General features: G+C 54.7%; 1 protein-coding gene across 1 annotated transcript; it reads right to left on the bottom strand.

Annotated features, from left to right (window-relative positions):
- Positions 1-147: 147 nt before the first annotated feature.
- Positions 148-11,050, bottom strand: GSS (glutathione synthetase). Its single transcript, XM_051802798.1, has 13 exons — positions 10,987-11,050; positions 10,397-10,532; positions 8,783-8,928; positions 7,368-7,443; positions 6,487-6,626; positions 6,233-6,349; positions 6,035-6,115; positions 5,683-5,760; positions 4,062-4,128; positions 3,262-3,456; positions 2,763-2,844; positions 2,247-2,436; positions 148-1,664 (listed from the first exon to the last, which is right to left on the bottom strand). The coding sequence occupies exons 2-13, from the start codon at positions 10,523-10,525 to the stop codon at positions 1,541-1,543; spliced, it is 1,425 nt and encodes a 474-aa protein (XP_051658758.1). The 5' UTR covers positions 10,526-10,532; positions 10,987-11,050; the 3' UTR covers positions 148-1,540.
- Positions 11,051-18,803: the final 7,753 nt, after the last annotated feature.

The raw sequence follows: 18,803 nt of genomic DNA, 5'->3' as shown, positions 1-18,803 counted from the left end.
TTTCTATGGACTGGGATTTACAGGCTGTGAACAGCTGTTGGGGCAAGGGCAGAAGCTCTGGTCCCCACCCAGGCACAGCCAATGGATCTCTGCACACCTGGCCAGGTGAGCACCTGGGTTCAGACAAACCTGGCACAAACAGCATGGTCAGATTGCACATTCCTTTTAATCTCTGGCTGGGGGTAATCAACCCCCCCAAAAACCCCCAGGAATCCCAGGATCAGGCACAACAGGGCTGTTCCCCAGGTGACTGATGGGTGATTGATGCCATGAGCCCGGCAGGGCTGTCCCTCAGCACATCCATTCTCCAGGAATTCTGGCTCTGTGCTGCTTCTCTGTCACTGACAGACTGGGCTCTTCACTGCCAGAAAGGTGCAGCTTTTAGGGCTGAGGAGGAAGAGGAGCTGAAGGAAGAGGCAAAACACCTTGAGCAGGAGAGCCCACACTCCTCCCTGTCCCTCCACTGCTGTGCTGTTCCCATTGATCCATGAAACCTGGAGGGAGATATCTGTCTGCTGGTGCTGGTCCCACAGTAAGGTGCTGGAGCTGTGCCTGCCCAGCCTCTCCTGCAATTCTTTGGCTTCCTTGCCACAGAGCTCCCAGTCTCAGCCTGCCCCACATCCCAGCAGGACTATTTCCAAGGTCAGGGCTCCCTGGGAAGATGATTTTGCAGTGGGATGTGCTGGCACAAGCCTGGGGGGACTCAGGGTTTAATAATGTGCTGGCTGTGACACAAGGCTCCAATTCACCATCCCCTTGGGATCTGCCACCACTGCTGAGGGATCCTGTGGAGATCTGTTGGACAGGGCTGCAGGAGGCAGTGGGAGCAGATGCAGCCCTGGACTCCGCACTGCTGCCTGCCTTGTGTGGCACTGCTTGAGATGAGCACCCAGTCCAACAAAACTGGAGTTGGGCAAAGCAAAAGCAAAAAAAAGCAAGCAAAAGGCCCTTGGGCAAATTGCCCAGGGCAGCTGTCCCTTGTGCAGGAACCCTGAGGATCCTCAGGCACAGGGAAAAGTAAGAATCGAGCAGCAGCAGCACAGCAAGGGCTGGAGGGGCCATGGCATGTGGAGCTGGACTCTCCTGTCTAACCTGGAAAGCACTGAGGCACTGTGTGAAGATGAAGGCTGTTACTCGTCCATCCACCTTTCTCCTCTTGTTCCCTAGGGTTTGTGTGTCTCCATCAAGGAGCACAGAAGTGGGAGCAACACAAAGGCCTGTTGTGGCACCTCACCCTTTGCTGTACACACCCCAGCCCCCAGGGGACACCCAGACCAAGGCAGGCCCAGGAGCTCACAGCTGGGCAGTGCATGGGGCAGGGTCCCCTGGGCAGGCAGAGCAAGGGAACCCCTTATCCCTGGAGGGGGAATCACAGAGAAGCTGGTGCTGGCACACAGGACCTTGGAGCAGTTGTGTCCACACAGTCCTTCCTCACAGCCCCGGGCACAACAGACCTTGGCAAGTGCACCCTACGGAGAAATCCCTGTGGGAGTTGAGCTCTTCAGGCAGCAGGTGAGGAGGGTGGGTGGGGCACAGCTCCTCACACCAGGTAGGGAGTGTCCAGCACGGCCACCCCGGCGGCCACCCCGCCGTCCGCGTGCTGGATGGCTTTGGTGCGCAGGAGGTGCCCGGCGGCCTCGTTCAGCACCATCTCCTGGCCCTGCCTGCAAAGGAAAGGGAGATCAGTCCCTGCAGAGCACAGAGATCCTGGCACTTATCCTGCACAGTGCCTTGGCTCCACTGGCCATTCTGGTTGGATTTGCACACAGACAGTGTCAGGGTCTGAACGCCCCCAGAGTGCCCTTGTTCCTCAAACTGTACGAGAAGGACTTGAACGCTATGGGAACCTTTCTCTGGGTCTGTGAGGGTTTTACACAAAAGCAGCAGCTATTTAGGGTTGAACATGACCCCGTTCAGACATTTCAGAGATCACCAGGGCTTCCTGGGGCTGCATCCAGAACCTGGGAAGCTCTCCCAGGAGTCAGGGATGAGACACGCTGGCTCCACGTGGCCGTTACAGCCGTGACTGCCAGCACAGGCGCTGTGGTCTTTCAACAACTCGTTTGGCAGCAAGTTCAGAGCAGCAGTTCAGTGTTTGAACACGTGCTCAGAGAGCTCTGCCAGGGGCACAGACTGAACAGTCACGCCTGTCCCCTGCACTTACAGCTCCCCAGACATCCTTCCTGCTGCTGTGCTCAGAGAGGAAAACCAGGGAACCACCCCCAGACCACGAGCACGTTCCTCACCTGACATAGACACCGAAGATACCGAGCTCGGAGATGCATTCAGACACTTGCAGGGGACTGTGAGCCCTCAGCAAGTAATTCAGTGCTGGCTGGGGTTTGATCTTATCCATCAAGATGTAGGAGGTTCTCTCAGGGCTGTCTTTGATCTTCTCCAGAACCTGCCTGAGCTCTTCACCATAGAGGTTGTTCCCTGACAACAAAACCAGCACATCAAGCACTTCCCAGCCCAGCAGAAGCCACTGCCCCCAGTTTTGTGGCCCAGCAGCCCAAATGACCCAGCCTTTGCCTCCCCAGGTGCTGCCTGGGCTCCTCACACCCAGCACTGGGGCCTCAGGAGTTGCTCCAGGAGTGGCACTACCTTACTGCCATGACTAATCCCCATGGCTACGAGTAGCCACAAGCCACCCCACCTTTTATCCCTCAGCCCAGGACCAGGAGCCAGCACAGAGCTCCTGCCTCTGCTGGGTACAGCACAAACCACAGTGCAGAGCCCCAGGGGCCCAGCCCAGCTCGTACCTCCACCTTCTCGCTGCGGCTTCAGCACGAACCGTTCGGGGTCAGCGATGGCTGCAGCAGCTATCTTGTCACCCTCTTCACCCTGGAAAGAAAGGATGGAAACAGAGTGGACATCAGGAAGAATTCCTTCATGGAAAGGGGCTGCCAAACATTGGAAGGGGCTGCCCAGGGAGGTGGTGGAGTCCCCATCCCTGGAGGTGTCCAAGTAATGACTGGCTGTGGCACTCAGTGCTCTGGGCTGGGGGACAAGGTGGGGATCAGGCACAGGTTGGACCTGATGACCTTGGAGGTCTTTTCCAACCTAAATGATTCTGGGATTTTTGAACAGCAAAGCACCAGGGAGCAGCAGGGGCTCCTCGAGAGGCCCCTCTCAGCAGGATCAACAGGGATCTACCAGGACCACAGCAAACCCCCTCACCTCCTGAACCAAAGAGCAACATCACACAGGCCAAGCACACGTCTGCATGTCCATTCCCGACCCAGCCCTGCTCTCACTCACCTCATCCAGGGAATAGAGTCCAGCAAAGGTGGCTCTCATCCGAGCCACAGCCTCGGGGTGGCCGGGCAGCAGCTTCTCCAGCGTCCCCGGGCGGCTCAGCTCCTGCTGCACCTTCTTGGTGCCCGCCAGCTGGGTGGCAATGTCAGGGCACTTCACCGCCCGCGACCGCTCCAGCAGCACCCGCGCCGCCCAGTTCTGGGGCACAACCAGAGCAACCCCCCCATCAGGAAAAACACAACACTAAAGGTCTGCTCTGCTCTTTTCTGTTCAGTTATCAACACAGGATTTGTCTGCTCCCTCCCTGCTGGCAGGGATGGATGGGTGGGAGCAGCACTCTGGAGACAAGCAGGCATGGATTTCACACCACCCCTGGGAACAGCAGAGCCAGGTTAATCGGCTGCCTTTGCCAGTTCTCCCTCCCCAGCTTGTCCAGTGCTGCCACCTCCAGACAACAGCAAGATCTGTTTTGTATCATTATTACCTGCAGCCTCATAGTGCTGAGAGAGCACAGAGAGTGGTCTGTAATCAAGTCCAAACCCTTTAAGCAGGTGCCAATACCCATACTGTACAGCATCAATTCAGTGCTGCACTAAGAGAGATTAAGTGGTGATTGGAAAAGAAGACACCCATTTTTCTTACTGCCTGGGTCACCCAATGCTCCCTGGAGTCACAGCTCCCCAGTGCTCTCAGCCACCCTGGGCAGGACTGACCCCTCTCTGCACAGGGCAGAGACCCCTGGGATCAGAGGGCATTTCAAACTCCCAGTGGGTGATTCCCCAAGCAGGACGGTGGGCACTGACCTGCTGGTCGTAGGTCTGTGGCACGTAGCCCTCCCTGTAGTACACCACTGCGACCTCCTGGCCGTCTCTGGAACAGAAACCAGCAGTGTTCACAGGGCCAGGCCAGGCCCTGCCCAATCCCCAGCACCACGGGGTCAGACACGCAGAATGTTGCAGCTTTTGCCCCTTCTCCTTGGCCCCCAGGCTGTTGTGCTCCTGGCTGAGGACTGTAAGCCCTGTCACCTCTGCACTGAGCCCCAGCTGGGTTGGCCTGTCCTGAGACACGGGAGGTGATACCTGGCCTGTGCTCTAACCAAAGGCTCAATAATTCTGACATCCAGCCCAGCAGGGAGGCAGGAACCTCATTTTCTAAAAGTTTTTGCCACTTGTAACCAGGTTTGGGAGACTCACCTTGGAGAGAAGGAGGCTCAGGGGGGCTTTCTGGCTCTGCAACTCCCTGACAGGAGGGGGGAGCCGAAAAGGTCAGGCTCTGCTCCCAGGGAACAAGGGACAGGAGGAGAGGAAATGGCCCCAAGTTGTGCCAGGGGAAGTTTAGGCTGGATATGAGGGAAAATTTACTCACTGGAAGGGTGGCCAAGCAGTGGCTCAGGTTGCCCAGGGCAGTGATGGAGGGATTTAAAGTGTGGATGTGGCACTTGGGGTCATGGTTTGGTGGTGCTGGGTTAAAGGTTAGACTCGATCTTAGAGGCCTTTTCCTTGACTCTTGAAGTTGGGAGGGAACAGGATCCTTCTCTGGTGGCACAGGCAGGACCTCAACTCGACAACCTGAGAAGCACCAAAGCCCCTGCCAGGGCTGGGCTGTCAGCACAGCTGGAGCACCACAGCCCCCAGCTTTGGCCACACAAACTGTGCACGGGGTCAGGAAGCTGCTGGGGAACTGCAGAGGAATCCAGCACTGAGAGGGGAGGGTGCCTGGGAGGAAGTACCCGGGATACACTTTCCCCTCAATTATCCAGCCCTGACAAATGTATTCATTAATCAAACACAGAACAGACATCAAAGGTCAAACCAGCCTAACTACAGAAAAAATATATGCATTAAACCATGTCTTCCTTCAGGCTTGTACAGCTCCAAGCACATTACCTGGAAACAGGACAAATGTCACACTTGGGACCAACTCTCAACCTCACTCTTGGGACCAACCAGCACTCAAAGAGTCTGTGACCTGCACGTCCTGGTCTCCACAGGGAGTGGGCAAGACACTGAGTGAGTTCAATCCCAAGAGATCCCAAAAGGACATGGAATGCTTCCTCCTCCAGCACTAACAGCCCAGCCCAGCTCCTCCTGTCAGAGCATCACGTGAGCAGTAAACAGGAAATGGCTCTGTGGAAGCCTCTGAAACAGCCAGGGCTGTTCACAGCAGGTATATGTGAAGGAGGTAAAGATCCCACAGAGAAGTGGAGGCTGTGGCCTGAGGGAGGGAAATTAAGTTTTGTGTATGCAAAATCTCACCACCCTGAAAACAAAACCATGTCAGCTCCAAGAGGAAACAGCACCCTGGAGCACGGAGGAGAACTGCTGCCTCAGACAGTCACTGTTTGTACTCAAGACACACCACTAGGTTTGGCTGAGAATTCCCACTCCCACGTGCCCAGGAATGCGCACCTTGGCTCATACTCACATATACAGCCTCCTGCTGCCATCCAGGGACCCCTTCTCAAACACGTCCCGGAACCGCCGCCGGATCACACGGATGTTCCTGGGAACAGAGCAGTGGGACAGTCAGCAGGATGGGCAGAGTTCCTTGAGCTGGAAGTCACAGATGGACAAGGAGGATCTGTAGGTTCTTTCACAAATAACCCCAGGCTTCGGACTATGGAGCCACAGGGATCCTGCAGCCCAGGACAGTCCCTGTTTAGGGACCCATCCTATGTTTCCTGCCTTGAGGGAAACACCAAGATCAGGCAGCAGTTTTCTCTGCTTCCCTTTCCTAAAACTGAACCTTTTCCACCCCAGGGAAATTCAATCCTTACCTGTTCCACAGCTCATTTTCTACACATCGCTGATCAAAAATGTTCCTCTGGATTTCCTCCACCAGAAACATCACCACAGCACTGCAGGAGATACCAGGGGCACCATTAAACCCACAAACCCTCCACATGCATCCAGGATCACCAGCTTTTTCATCACTGTGATCCAGGCTTCCTGCACTGCTCCTGCTCTCTCCTTACCTTTGGGAACCGTAGAGCTCCCAGGCTTTGGCAATTCCCAAGGCCAGTCCCTTTGATGGGTTGTTGGGCAGCAGGCGTGACGCCTCCTTAGTCTTTCCCAGCACTTTCAACACCAGCCTTTGGAATAAAAAAAAGCTGTAAATGCCATGACAGCCCCAGTTGGACCAAGGGAGCAGAGTTTGGAGAGCACATGAGGACAGGGAGTGCAGCAGCCCATGCAGTGCAGCTGCAGCAGTGCCAGAGGGGTCCCTTACCCGTGGACATCGGCCGTGCGGGAGGTGAGGCCCCCAAAACTGGCAGCAATGGTGTTTATTTCTATCTGCTTCAGAGCTGCTGTGCCATCCAGCCCACAGTCAAACATGTAATCAGAGCGGTTGATGCCTAAAAACACAGTCTGAAAAGAGGGGAGGGGTGGTGGGGTCTCCTGTTGCCTTTAACTGCAAAACCCTTTGACGACCTCACTTCAAAATCCTCCCAGGCCAGATCCAGTCATAGAGTCAAAGAACGGTTTGGGTTGGAAAGGATCTTAAAAACCATCTAATTCCAACCCCCTGCCATGGGCAGGGACACCTTCCACTATCCCAGGTAGCTCCAAGCCTCGTTCAACCTGGCCTTGGACACTTCCAGGGATCCAGGGGCAGCCACAGCTTCTCTGGGCAACCTGTGCCAGGGCCTCATCACCCTCACAGGGAAGAGTTTTTTCCTAATACCTCATCTAAACCTACTCTCTGTCAGTTTGAATCCATTCCCTCTTGTCCTGTCACCTTCATTTGGATAAAAACCTCTGCAAGTCATGCCCGTGGGTGCTCTGCCCCTTGCCCAGGACCCAGAGCCCTCCCAGTGCTCCAGAGGAGTTCCCAACACTCGGGAGAGTAAAGGAGCTTCTGGTGTAGGTCCTGACAGGACACATGTCCCTGCACACTCCCAAGGTTCCCAGAGGACAAACCACATCAAATCCTCCCACTCCAGGTGTGACTGTTTCCAGTGGCACCAACCAAAGGGCACAACTCAAACAGGGCAAGGTCCTGAGCTCACAGGCTGTGACGAGACAGAGAGTGACCAGCCTGGCTCAGAGCCCAGCAATGCCACCTCAGTGCCAAGGGGAACAGACCACCAGGATCCCCTGCCCAGGTACCTGAGCCAAGCCTTCCTCCAGAACTTGCATGTAGATTCTGAAGAGTTGAGCTGTGAAGTCATCGACCTTGATGGTGCTGGAGGGAAACACAGACCAGATCAGTTCCCTGATGCTGCCACAGAGGAACGAGAAAATTAATTCTTCTCCAGAAAAAAAAACCCTTAGTGGGGATACTCTGCAGCACAAGGAGCAGGGCTGGGGCTCAAGAAACCTGCTACAGTACTGTGAAACATCTCCCCATGAATGCACAGTGCAAACCCACACACAAACCCAGTCTGCCCAGCACAGCCACTCCACAGAAGGCCTCACCTCACAAAAGGCAGAGGTGACTCACTGGCAGGGCAGGGATGGGACAAGCAAAGGCAAAGAAACACAGCAGAATTCTGCAGCCACAGGCAGGAACCACAAGTCTCCCTGTGCCTGCACACAATAGTTCAGAGAAGCTTCTCGAGCTTCATCCAGTTCCCCCTGTCCTGTCAGGCTGCAAATCCCTGCCCTGCTAGAGTAGGTCTGGCTTTTCCTCAGGGTCCCAAATCCCTGAGCTACTTGAGCAGCACCTCCAGGGAGCTGCCCTGGCACAGGGCAACACCTGAGCACACACAGCCACAGGTGCTGCATTCCTTAACCACAGGTACAAACCTGCCCCCACAAGCTCTGGCTGCAGCCAGCTCTGGAACAGGCACAAGCATTGAAACAGCTTCAAAGGCTTTAACAAAACAAAAGGATGTTGCAAAACAGCCTTCTTTGCTCTGTCCCAGTGCCAGAGAGCCTGCAGCACCCATGGACAGGCAGCACACAGCAGGCAGCAGGAAGGGGGGTGAGATTTGTGAAAGCCCTACAGTTATGGGGGAAACAGCCAGGGTCACTTCAGCCCATGGCAACAGCCACAGATAAATCCAGCAGAGTCCAGGATCCAGAGCTCAACAGCCCCCCAGCAGCCAGAGTTTGTGGGTGGGTAAGCAGGGGACACAGAGTGACTGATCAGAGGTCTGTGTGGGGACAAGGACACCTCATCCTCATAACTGTGGGCAGGCAGAGCTGCTGGTTATGGGACATAAGACTAAAAGAGACTTCTGAATCCAAGACTCAAAGATTCCAGTGATTTACATTTAAGGCCCGGGGGGCCAACAAGCTCACAAGCCTGACACACTGGCAACATTGAAGATCATTGCAGGGAGTCAGCTCTTGGCCAGATGTCCCAAGTTTTGAGGCTCAAGGAGACCTCCAAGCACACGGACTTGCTGGGAATTAATCTTAGGAAAAATAATGCAACAAAGGAGGCAACTTCTGCTGAGGACAGGAGTGCTCACCTCAGCCTGTGGGACGCGAACGGATGGAAGGCAGGAATGCCCCAAAGGTGATAAATGCTTGGCATTTAAAATGTTCCCTTAAAATGCAACGTGCAAAAACGTTACCTGGCCAGAGTTTGCTCCAGGAATTCTTTGTTTTGACTGATGGCATCCACCAGCAGGTTGAAATCCTGCTGGACAGCGTAGGCCTGTTCAAACAAGGCCCGTGGCACCGCGGACGGGAGCAGCGTGAAGGGCGCGTAATTCACCACCTGCACACGGGGAGGGAGCAGAGCACTCAGGCCTGGGCAGCTGCAGAGGGGATCAAGAGGTGCCTCTCCTGCTTGTCTGAAAGCAGCTTCTCCAGAGCTTCTCAGGCTGAGTGCTTCCCCCTGAAGGATGCCCTGTTTCCACCCAAACTGGAGGGCAGCGTCTCCAGAACAGCTCAGTGTCAGAGAAAAGGGGAATTTGTCAGTCCTGGGTTCTGGCCATCAGAGTCACTTCCTCTGATCCCTGCTCAGACTCAGGGGTGACTCCGGACTCCTGGCTCAGCCCACAGCTCAGGCACAGGGCCACCCTCAAAGTCAAAATATCATACCAGAGAGAAGCTCCCAGTTCACCTGGATTCTACATGAAGCAAGGGATACTGGCAGTGTGTTCAGCCTCTCCTCTCAGGCTTCCTCTTCCTCTCACCCTTCAAAATCCCCCAGAGCCCTGACCTGACAATGGGATTGACATCAGGGAGCAGCTCTGAGGTGCTGGAGCAGGTCCAGAGAAGAGCAACAAGGGTGGTGAAGGGACTGGAGCACAAGTCCTATGAGGAGAGGCTGAGGGAGCTGGGGGTGTTGAGCCTGGAGAAGAGGAGGCTCAGGGGAGACCTCCTCACTCTCTACAACTCCCTGACAAGAGGGTGTAGCCAGGTGGGGGTTGGTCTCTTCTCCCAGGCAATGATCAGCAAGACAAGAGGGCTGGGTCTTCAGCTGTGCCAGGGGAGGTTTAGGTCGGATATTAGGAAGAAATTCTTTACAGAGAGGGTAACCAGCCATTGGAATGGGCTGCCCAGGGAAGTGGTGGATTCTCCATCCCTGGAGGTTTTCAAGATAAGACTGGGTGTGGCATTAGTGCCATGGTCTAGCAACCATGGTGGTAATGGATCAAGGGTTGGACTTGATGATCTCCGAGGTCCCTTCCAACCCAGCTGATTCTACAATTCAATGACCTCCCTCCTCATACCTCTGCCAGCTGCCTGCTTGTCCCCAGGCTCCTCAGGGACCCATCCCCAACACTGCCCCACTCCTTTTGCACAGGGATACTTCTTCCACTGAGACCTCTCCAACAGATAGAGCCTCCCACCCCAGCCAGCTGCCAGGGATTCCCCACAGGTAAATCCCACACATCAGCCACCTCCATCCCTGCCACCTTGTCCCAGGTATGGGGCAAAGGCTGATTGCAGCTGGGAACACGCCGAAAGCAGAGGCCCCTCTGTGAGACTCTCCCGTGGTTCAAAGGTTCATATGGGTGGTGAGAGGCTGGGAGAGGGACGGACTGCCAACACCACAACCGGCAACTTCTTAAGCCTTCCCAGATCTGTCCCTCTCCTTGGAACAGGGGAGCTGTACTGGAAAAGGGGAGCAGGGTTGTCTCATGAGCGGGATGGGCAGTGAGCTGTGAGCTCCAGCCGGGAGCTGCTCCCTGCGAAGGGCTCGGGGACCCCCGGGCCGGGCAGTGCCCCGCACTCACATCCGAGCTGAGGGGCTGCTCCCCGGTCCGCATCAGCACCCCCGCCAGCAGCGCCGCGTCCACCGCCACCGCCGCCGCGTCCCGCACGGCCGCCGCGTCCCGCACCACGTCCCGCCAGGGCGAGGCCATGGCAGCGCTGCGGGGAGAGCGGGGTCACCGCCTGGCCGCACCGCCACGGCCCCCGAACCCTCCACCCTCGCTGACCCCTGACCCCTGGTCCTTCCCTGGCCCCCAGCACCCGACCCCCGGTGCCTGGCCCCTGGCCGACCCCCGCTCCCCACACCCCTCACTGTGCCCTGACCCCTGAACCCCCGCGGCCCCTGCCCTGTCCCCGGTCCCTGATCCCCGGCCTCCAGACCCTTCCTGTACCGTGACCCCCGACCACCATGAACCCTCGCCCCTCCTGGCGCCCCCGGCACCCCTCCGGTCCCCGGCCCCTCACTATGCCCCGACCCCCGATCCCACCCGGTCTCTCCCCGGCTCCCGATCCCTCACCCCCGGTCCCCAGCCCCCTCCCGTGCCCGGACCACCCCGAGCCCTCGCCCCTCACTGCCCCTTTGCCCCTCACTGCCCCTTTCCCCCTCACTCACCCGCTCCAGCCGCTCGCTGCCGGCCCCGCGGACCGCCACGTGATTCGACGGCCCGCCCCCCTCGCCCCGCCCCGATGTTGGATTGACAGAGCAGCGGACCAATCAGCGCGGGGGAGAAGCGCGCTCCTCGCGGGGCGACGAGCGCGGAAGGGGGGGGGCCACGGAACGCGCATGCGCCGCGGGCGCAGCCTGTGTGGTGACGTCATGTCGCGATGTCGTAACGTCACACCGTGACGTCAACTCGTGATGTCATGCGAACGGCGAGATCACTCCGGCTGGTGAAATCCGAGCTCTGCAACCAGGGGCTGCTCGGTGCCTGCAGAGGGCACAGCCCACGGGCGGCTGGGAGATTAAAGCCGTGGAGATGGTTGTACCCGATGGTCTCTGAGGGCCTTTGCAACATGAACAACTCTGTGGTTCCATGACACAGCTTAAGGTTAACTCGCTGTCATTTAGGCACTGGAGCTGTATCATCTCCTGCTTTTGCATGAGCTGAAATTCACCCCCTGTAGGCAGGGAAACACAGAGGAACTGCACCCCTGGCTTGGGAAATTAAAGGCATTGGAAATATCTTCCTGTTTTCCATTTTTTTAACCACTTCATCACCTACATCCCTTTGCTGCACTGCACCGACTGGACCTGGGAAGGGGCTGACTGGAGGTTCCTCCATGCAGGCCCCATCCCTGATGTCGTCTGTTGTTCTCAGAGGCTGTTCAGTGTTCCCAGGTGTCCCCAGGAATGTCCATGGCCATGTGTTGGGACTGGGAGGCACTCCCAGGTCCAGGGCAGTGTCTGGGGTGCCCTGAGGCTCAGTGCAAGATGGGATTTTTCTCCCACTTGAGCTGTGTATTTCCCTCCCTCTGCCGTGGTCCCTCAGGGGACAGGGTTGCTCTCTGCCCTTGTGTCTCACAAATCCAAGGCTGGGGCTCTTCTGGGCCTCAGTTGGGCACACCTGGGAAATCTCAGCTCTCACAACAGCCTCAATTATTTGTAGGACATTCCCAGCAATGGGGCTTGAAATGACAGTGTGGGACAGGGACAGGGTTATTTCTGTATAAGGAACAGAGAAAACTGATATGTAAATAAATCCAAACCCAATCAGGTCCTTTCCCCTTTTTTATTTAAATACACAAAGGAACTGTCAGTCCTAACTCGCTCTGCCCTTGAAGAAGTGTAATAAGATGAAAAACACTTTGTTGGTCACAACAAAACAACAATGTAACTGGAGAAAACAGATTTGTTGCCATCACCAGGCCATCATTTGTGTTCCTGCTGGAGTAACAGAATAACTTCAGCATTTCCATGGCTCATTATGATACAGCTGTGAGGATCCAACAAAAGTATTGGGGTTGGAGTTGGTTTGGGACCTGTGTTAGGAGGGTTTAAAAACATGGCTGGCTGGTGAGGAGAGGGGGTGTGATGCTTCTGTGCAGCCAAGAGAACAGCAGCTGGACACCAGCCCCAGATCTGCATCTCAACATGCCCCAGCCATGTGGCCTCTCAGCCCAGACCCCCCCCCGTGTCCTGGGCTCATCCCCAGCCCTGGGGGCAGCAGGGCAGGGGGGGTTCTGCCGCTCTGCTGCGCTCTCAGCAGACCCCAGCTGCAGCGCGGCCTCCAGCTCTGGGGTCCCCGACACAACAAGGCCAGGGAACTGCTGCAGCAAGGCCAGACCAGGCCACCAAGGGGCTAAGGGCACTCGAGCACCTCCCCTCTGCAGACAGGCTGGCAAAGTTGGGGCTCTTCAGCCTGGACAAGAGAAGGTTGTCTGGAGACCTGGCAGAAACCTTCCCCTGTGGGAAGGGACCTCCAAGGAATCCAGAGGGTGACTCTTGGTCAGCAACTGTAGTGACAAGACAAGGGAGAATGGGCTCAAACTGACAAACAAGAGGGTTAGAGCTGATGTTAGGAAAATAATGATTCCTGTGAGGGTGCCAGGGCCTGTGAGGATGCTATGCAAAGTAATACATACCTGAGGCCCTGGCAGGGGCTGTGCAGAGAGGCTGTGGATGCCCCATCCCTGGCAACATTCAAGGACCACTTGGATGGGGCCCTGAGCAACCTGGTCAGGTTGAAAAAAGATGATTTTTAGGGTCCCTCCCAAGTCAAACCATTCAAGGATTCCATCATTCCATGATCCCCATCCCCACTGCCGAGTGGCCCCACAACTCCTGTGACATCAGAGCTGCCAGAGCTGTGCCCGTGTTCCATGTGGAACTGCCAGGGCCCGGCGACGAGCACAACGCAGCCATTCCCCTGCTGACAGCGAACTGTGAGCAGCTCCCAGCGCACCCTCGACAGGTGATCTCTACAAGACTTGTCAGTCCTGGACTCTATCTACTCTCTGGAGCGCTGCAGCCATCCCAGCAGGATGGGCAACCTCCTCCCAGTGAAGGTACAGTGCCAACTCATGGAGGTGGGAAACCCCTGACTTCCAAGGAAGGCTGGAGCTCATTGGGGCTGGTGTGGGACAGGGACCCCTCTCTGAGGTTGTGCTCCCTTACACAGACTGCCAGAGATACCGAGGAAGAGATGGACGTGGATGTTGTGGTGGAGATGATGGAGGTGGACATCCAAGAGTTTGATGAAGAGATGGAAGTCGATGAGGTGGAGGAGATCGAGGAGATGGAGGTTGACCAGCAAGATGAGGAGGAGGACATGGTGCTGGGATGAGGACAGTCCCCCAGCAGCAGGACAGGCATGTACTGGCCATGCCCTGCCCCAGGGTCACCTGCTGGGTGTGCCAGGCTGGGGGCACAGGGAACACCCAGCAGGGCCCGACTGCACTGACCGTGCCCTTGCTTTTCTTCCAGGACTGACGGACCTGCCGGCCATGCAATCGGCCACCTGTACATATGTTATTCCCTTTTTTCTGTAAATATGTTTTACATTGTTCACTTTTTAGGAAGATTGTAGTTTGGATAGAAAAGATAGTTTAAGAAGTTAGATTTTTAATAAGAAGATAGTTTTTTGATAATAGTTTTTCTAAGAAGATAAGTTTCTTTTAAAGAAGATAAGGTTTTATTTAAGAAGATAGTTTTTTATTAAGATGATAGTTTTTTTAAGAAGATAAGGTTTCTTTTTAAGAAAATAGTTTTTTATTAAGAAGATTTTTTTTTATTTAGAAGATAGTTGTTTTTATTAAGAAGATATTTTTATTAAGAAGATTTTTTTTTTTTATTAAGAAGATAGTTGTTAATATTAAGACTGTTGTCATCAGGAAGACTCTTGCTTCTGTAAAGAAGAATACTGGATTTTTAAAAAAAATTTGGAAGAAGTCAATAAATTCTGTAGACGTGTATTATATGTTGTTAGTTTATTGTCCTTCTGTAAATACATGTCAAAGATTATTGTTGTTCCATGGGCCCTTAGAATGTGCCCTCTCAGCCCAGACCCCCCCGTGTCCTGGGCTCATCCCCAGCCCTGGGGGCAGCAGGGCAGGGGGGGTTCTGCCGCTCTGCTGCGCTCTCAGCAGACCCCAGCTGCAGTGCGGCCTCCAGCTCTGGGGTCCCCGACACAACAAGGCCAGGCAACTGCTGCAGCAAGGCCAGACCAGGCCACCAAGGGGCTCAGGGCACTCGAGCACCTCCCCTCTGCAGACAGGCTGGCAAAGTTGGGGCTCTTCAGCCTGGACAAGAGAAGGTTGTCTGGAGACCTGGCAGAAACCTTCCCGTGTGGGAAGGGGCCTCCAAGGAAGCCGGAGGGTGACTCTTGGTCAGCAACTGTAGTGACAGGACAAGGGGGAATGGGTTCAAACTGACAGACAAGAGGGTTAGAGTTGATGTTAGGAAACTGTTGTTTCCTGTGAGGGTGGTGAGGCCCTGGCAGGGGCTGTGCAGAGAGGCTGTGGATGCCCCATCCCTGGCAACATTCAAGGACCACTTGGACAGGACCCTGAGCAACCTGGTCAGGTTGGAATAAGATGATTTTAAGGTCCCTCCCAAGTCAAACCACTCAAGGATTCCATCATTCCATGATCCCCATCCCCACTGCCGAGTGGTCCCACAACTCCTGTGACATCACAGCTGCCAGAGCTGTGCCCGTGTTCCATGTGGAACTGCCAGGGCCCGGCGACGAGCACAACGCAGCCATTCCCCTGCTGACAGCGATCTGTGAGCAGCTCCCAGCGCACCCTCGTCAGGTGATCCCTGAGATACCAGTCAGTCCTGGACTCTCCCTTCTCTCTGGAGTTCAGCAGCCATCCCAGCAGGATGGGCAACCTCCTCCCAGTCAAGGTACAGTGCTAATACATGGAGGTGGGAAACCCCTGACTTCCAAGGAAGGCTGGAGCTCGGTGGGGCTGGTGTGGGACAGGGACCCCTCTCTGAGGTTGTGCTCCCTTACACAGACTGCTGGAGATACCGAGGAACAGATGGATGTGGATGTTGTGGTGGATGCAGAGGAGATGATGGAGGTGGACACCCAAGAGTTTGATGAAGAGATGGAAGTTGATGTGGTGGAGGAGATGGAGGAGATGGATGTCGACCAGCAAGATGAGGAGGAGGACATGGTGCTGGGATGAGGACAGTCCCCCAGCAGCACGACAGGCACGTACTGGCCATGCCCTGCCCCGGGGTCACCTGCTGGGTGTGCCAGGCTGGGGGCACAGGGAACACCCAGCAGGGCCCGACTGCACTGACCGTGCCCTTGCTTTTCTTCCAGGACTGACGGACCTGCCGGCCATGCAATCGGCCACCTGTACATATGTTTTTCATTTTTTTCTGTAAATACGTTTTATATTATTCACTTTTTAAGAAGACTGTAGTTTGGATAGAGAAAATAGATTAAGAAGATAGATTTTTAATAAGAAGATAGTTTTTTCATAAGACAATAGCTTTTTTAAGAAGATAAGTTTTCTTTTAAATAAGATAGATTTTTATTTAAGAAGATAGTTTTTTATGAAGATGATAGGTTTTTAAGAAGATAAGGTTTCTTTTTAAGAAGATAGTTTTTTTTTTAAGTAGATATTTTTATTTAGAAGATAGTTGTTTTTATTAAGAAGATATTTTTATTAAGAAGATAATTGTTTTTATTAAGAAGATGGTTGTTGATATTAAGACGGTTGTCATCAAGAAGACTGTCGTTTCTGTAAAGAAGAATGATGGGTTTATAACAAAATTAGGAAAATATCAATAAATTCTGTACACATGTCTTATATGTTGTAGTTTTGTTGTGCTTCTTTAAATACATTTCAAAGACTGTTGTTGTTCCATGGGCCCTTAGAATGTACCCTCTCAGCCCAGACCCCCCGGTCCCGTGTCCTGGGCTCATCCCCAGCCCTGGGGGCAGCAGGGCAGGGGGGGTTCTGCCGCTCTGCTGCGCTCTCAGCAGACCCCAGCTGCAGTGCGGCCTCCAGCTCTGGGGTCCCCGACACAACAAGGCCAGGCAACTGCTGCAGCAAGGCCACACCAGGCCACCAAGGGGCTCAGGGCACTCCAGCACCTCCCCTCTGCAAAGTTGGGGCTCTTCAGCCTGGACAAGAGAAGGTTGTGTGGAGACCTGGCAGAAACCTTCCCCTGTGGGAAGGGGCCTCCATGGAAGCCGGAGGGTGACTCTTGGTCAGCAACTGTAGTGACAAGAGAAGGGAGAATGGGTTCAAACTGACAGAGGGGAGGGTCAGACTTGATGTTAGGAAAATAATGATTCCTGTGAGGGTGGTGAGGCCCTGGCAGGGGCTGTGCAGAGAGGCTGTGGCTGCCCCATCCCTGGAAACATTCAAGGCCCACTTGGACAGGACCCTGAGCAACCTGGTCAGGTTGAAAAAACATGATTTTTAGGGTCCCTCCGAAGTCAAACCACTCAAGGATTCCATCATTCCATGATCCCCATCCCCACTGCTGAGCTTCCCTACAACTCCTGTGACATCAGAGCTGCCAGAGCTGTGCCTGTGTTCCATGTGGAACTGCCAGGGCCCGGCGACGAGCACAACGCAGCCATTCCCCTGCTGACAGCGAACTGTGAGCAGCTCCCAGGGAACGCTCGTCAAGTGATCCCTAAAAGACTTGTCAGTCCTGGACACTCTCTGCTGTCTGGAGCTCTGCAGCCATCCCAGCAGGATGGGCAACCTCCTCCCAGTCAAGGTATGGTGCCAAGCCATGCAGGTGGGAAACCCCTGACTTCCCAGGAAGGCTGGAGCTCAGTGGGGCTGGTGTGGGACAGGGACCCCTCTCTGAGGTTGTGCTCCCTTACACAGACTGCTGGAGATACCGAGGAACAGATGGATGTGGATGTTGTGGTGGAGATGATGGAGGTGGACATCCAAGAGTTGGAAGAAGAGATGGATGTTGATGTGGTGGAGGAGATCGAGGACATGGAGGTTGACCAGCAAGATGAGGAGGAGGACATGGTGCTGGGATGAGGACAGTCCCCCAGCAGCACGACAGGCACGTACTGGCCATGCCCTGCCCCGGGGTCACGTGCTGGGTGTGCCAGGCTGGGGGCACAGGGAACACCCAGCAGGGCCCGACTGCACTGACCGTGCCCTTGCTTTTCTTGCAGGACTGACGGACCTGCCAGCCATGCAATCAGCCACCTGTGCATATGTTTTTCATGTTTTTCTGTAAATATGTTTTATATTTTTGATTTTTTAAGAAGATTGTTGTTTATATAGAGAAGATAGTTTTAGAAGATAGATTTTTAAATAAGAAGATAGATTTTTAAGAAGATAGTTTTTTTTAGAAGATAAGTTTTCTTTTTAAGATAGTGTTTTATTAAGAAGATAGTTTTTTTATAGGATAGTTGTTTTTATTAAGAAGATATTTTTATTAAGAAGATGGTTGTTGATATTAAGACTGTTGTCATCAAGAAGACACTTGTTACTATAAAGAAGATTGCTGGATTTATTAAGAAAATTCTGAAAACATCAATAAATTCAGGATCCGTGTCTTATATGTTGTAGTTTTGTTGTGCTTCTGCAAATACATGTCAAAGATTATTGTTGTTCCATGGGCCCCTAGATTGTGCCCTCTCAGCCCAGACACCCCCCCCCCCGTGTCCTGGGCTCATCCCCAGCCCTGGGGGCAGCAGGGCAGGGGGGGTTCTGCCGCTCTGCTGCGCTCTCAGCAGACCCCAGCTGCAGTGCGGCCTCCAGCTCTGGGGTCCCCGACACAACAAGGCCAGGCAACTGCTGCAGCAAGGCCAGACCAGGCCACCAAGGGGCTCAGGGCACTCGAGCACCTCCCCTCTGCAGACAGGCTGGCAAAGTTGGGGCTCTTCAGCCTGGACAAGAGAAGGTTGTGTGGAGACCTGGCAGAAACCTTCCCCTGTGGGAAGGGGCCTCCAAGGAAGCCGGAGGGTGACTCTTGGTCAGCAACTGTAGTGACAGGACAAGGGAGAATGGGTTCAAACTGACAGAGGGGAGGGTCAGACTTGATGTTAGGAAAATAATGATTCCTGTGAGGGTGGTGAGGCCCTGGCAGGGGCTGTGCAGAGAGGCTGTGGCTGCCCCATCCCTGGCAACATTCAAGGACCACTTGGACGGGGTCCTGAGCAACCTGGTCAGGTTGGAATAAGATGATTTTAGGGTCCCTCCCAAGTCAAACCATTCAAGGATTCCATCATCCCATGATCCCCATCCCCACTGCTGAGTGGTCCCACAACTCCTGTGACATCACAGCTGCCAGAGCTGTGCCTGTGTTCCATGTGGAACTGCCAGGGCCCGGCGACGAGCACAACGCAGCCATTCCCCTGCTGACAGCGAGCCCTGAGCAGCTCCCAGCGCACCCTCGCCAGGTGATCCCCGAAAGACCCATCATTCCTGGACTCTCCCTGCTCTCTGGAGCTGAGCATCCATCCCAGCAGGATGTGCAGTCTTGTCCCA

The sequence above is a fragment of the Manacus candei genome, unplaced genomic scaffold (assembly GCF_025592945.1).
Source record: "Manacus candei isolate 608988 ecotype Guabito, Panama unplaced genomic scaffold, ASM2559294v1 h1tg000057l, whole genome shotgun sequence".
Classification (NCBI taxonomy): domain Eukaryota; kingdom Metazoa; phylum Chordata; class Aves; order Passeriformes; family Pipridae; genus Manacus; species Manacus candei.
Note: the sequence above shows the minus strand (reverse complement) of the source record. Positions and strands in the feature narration are given on the sequence as shown.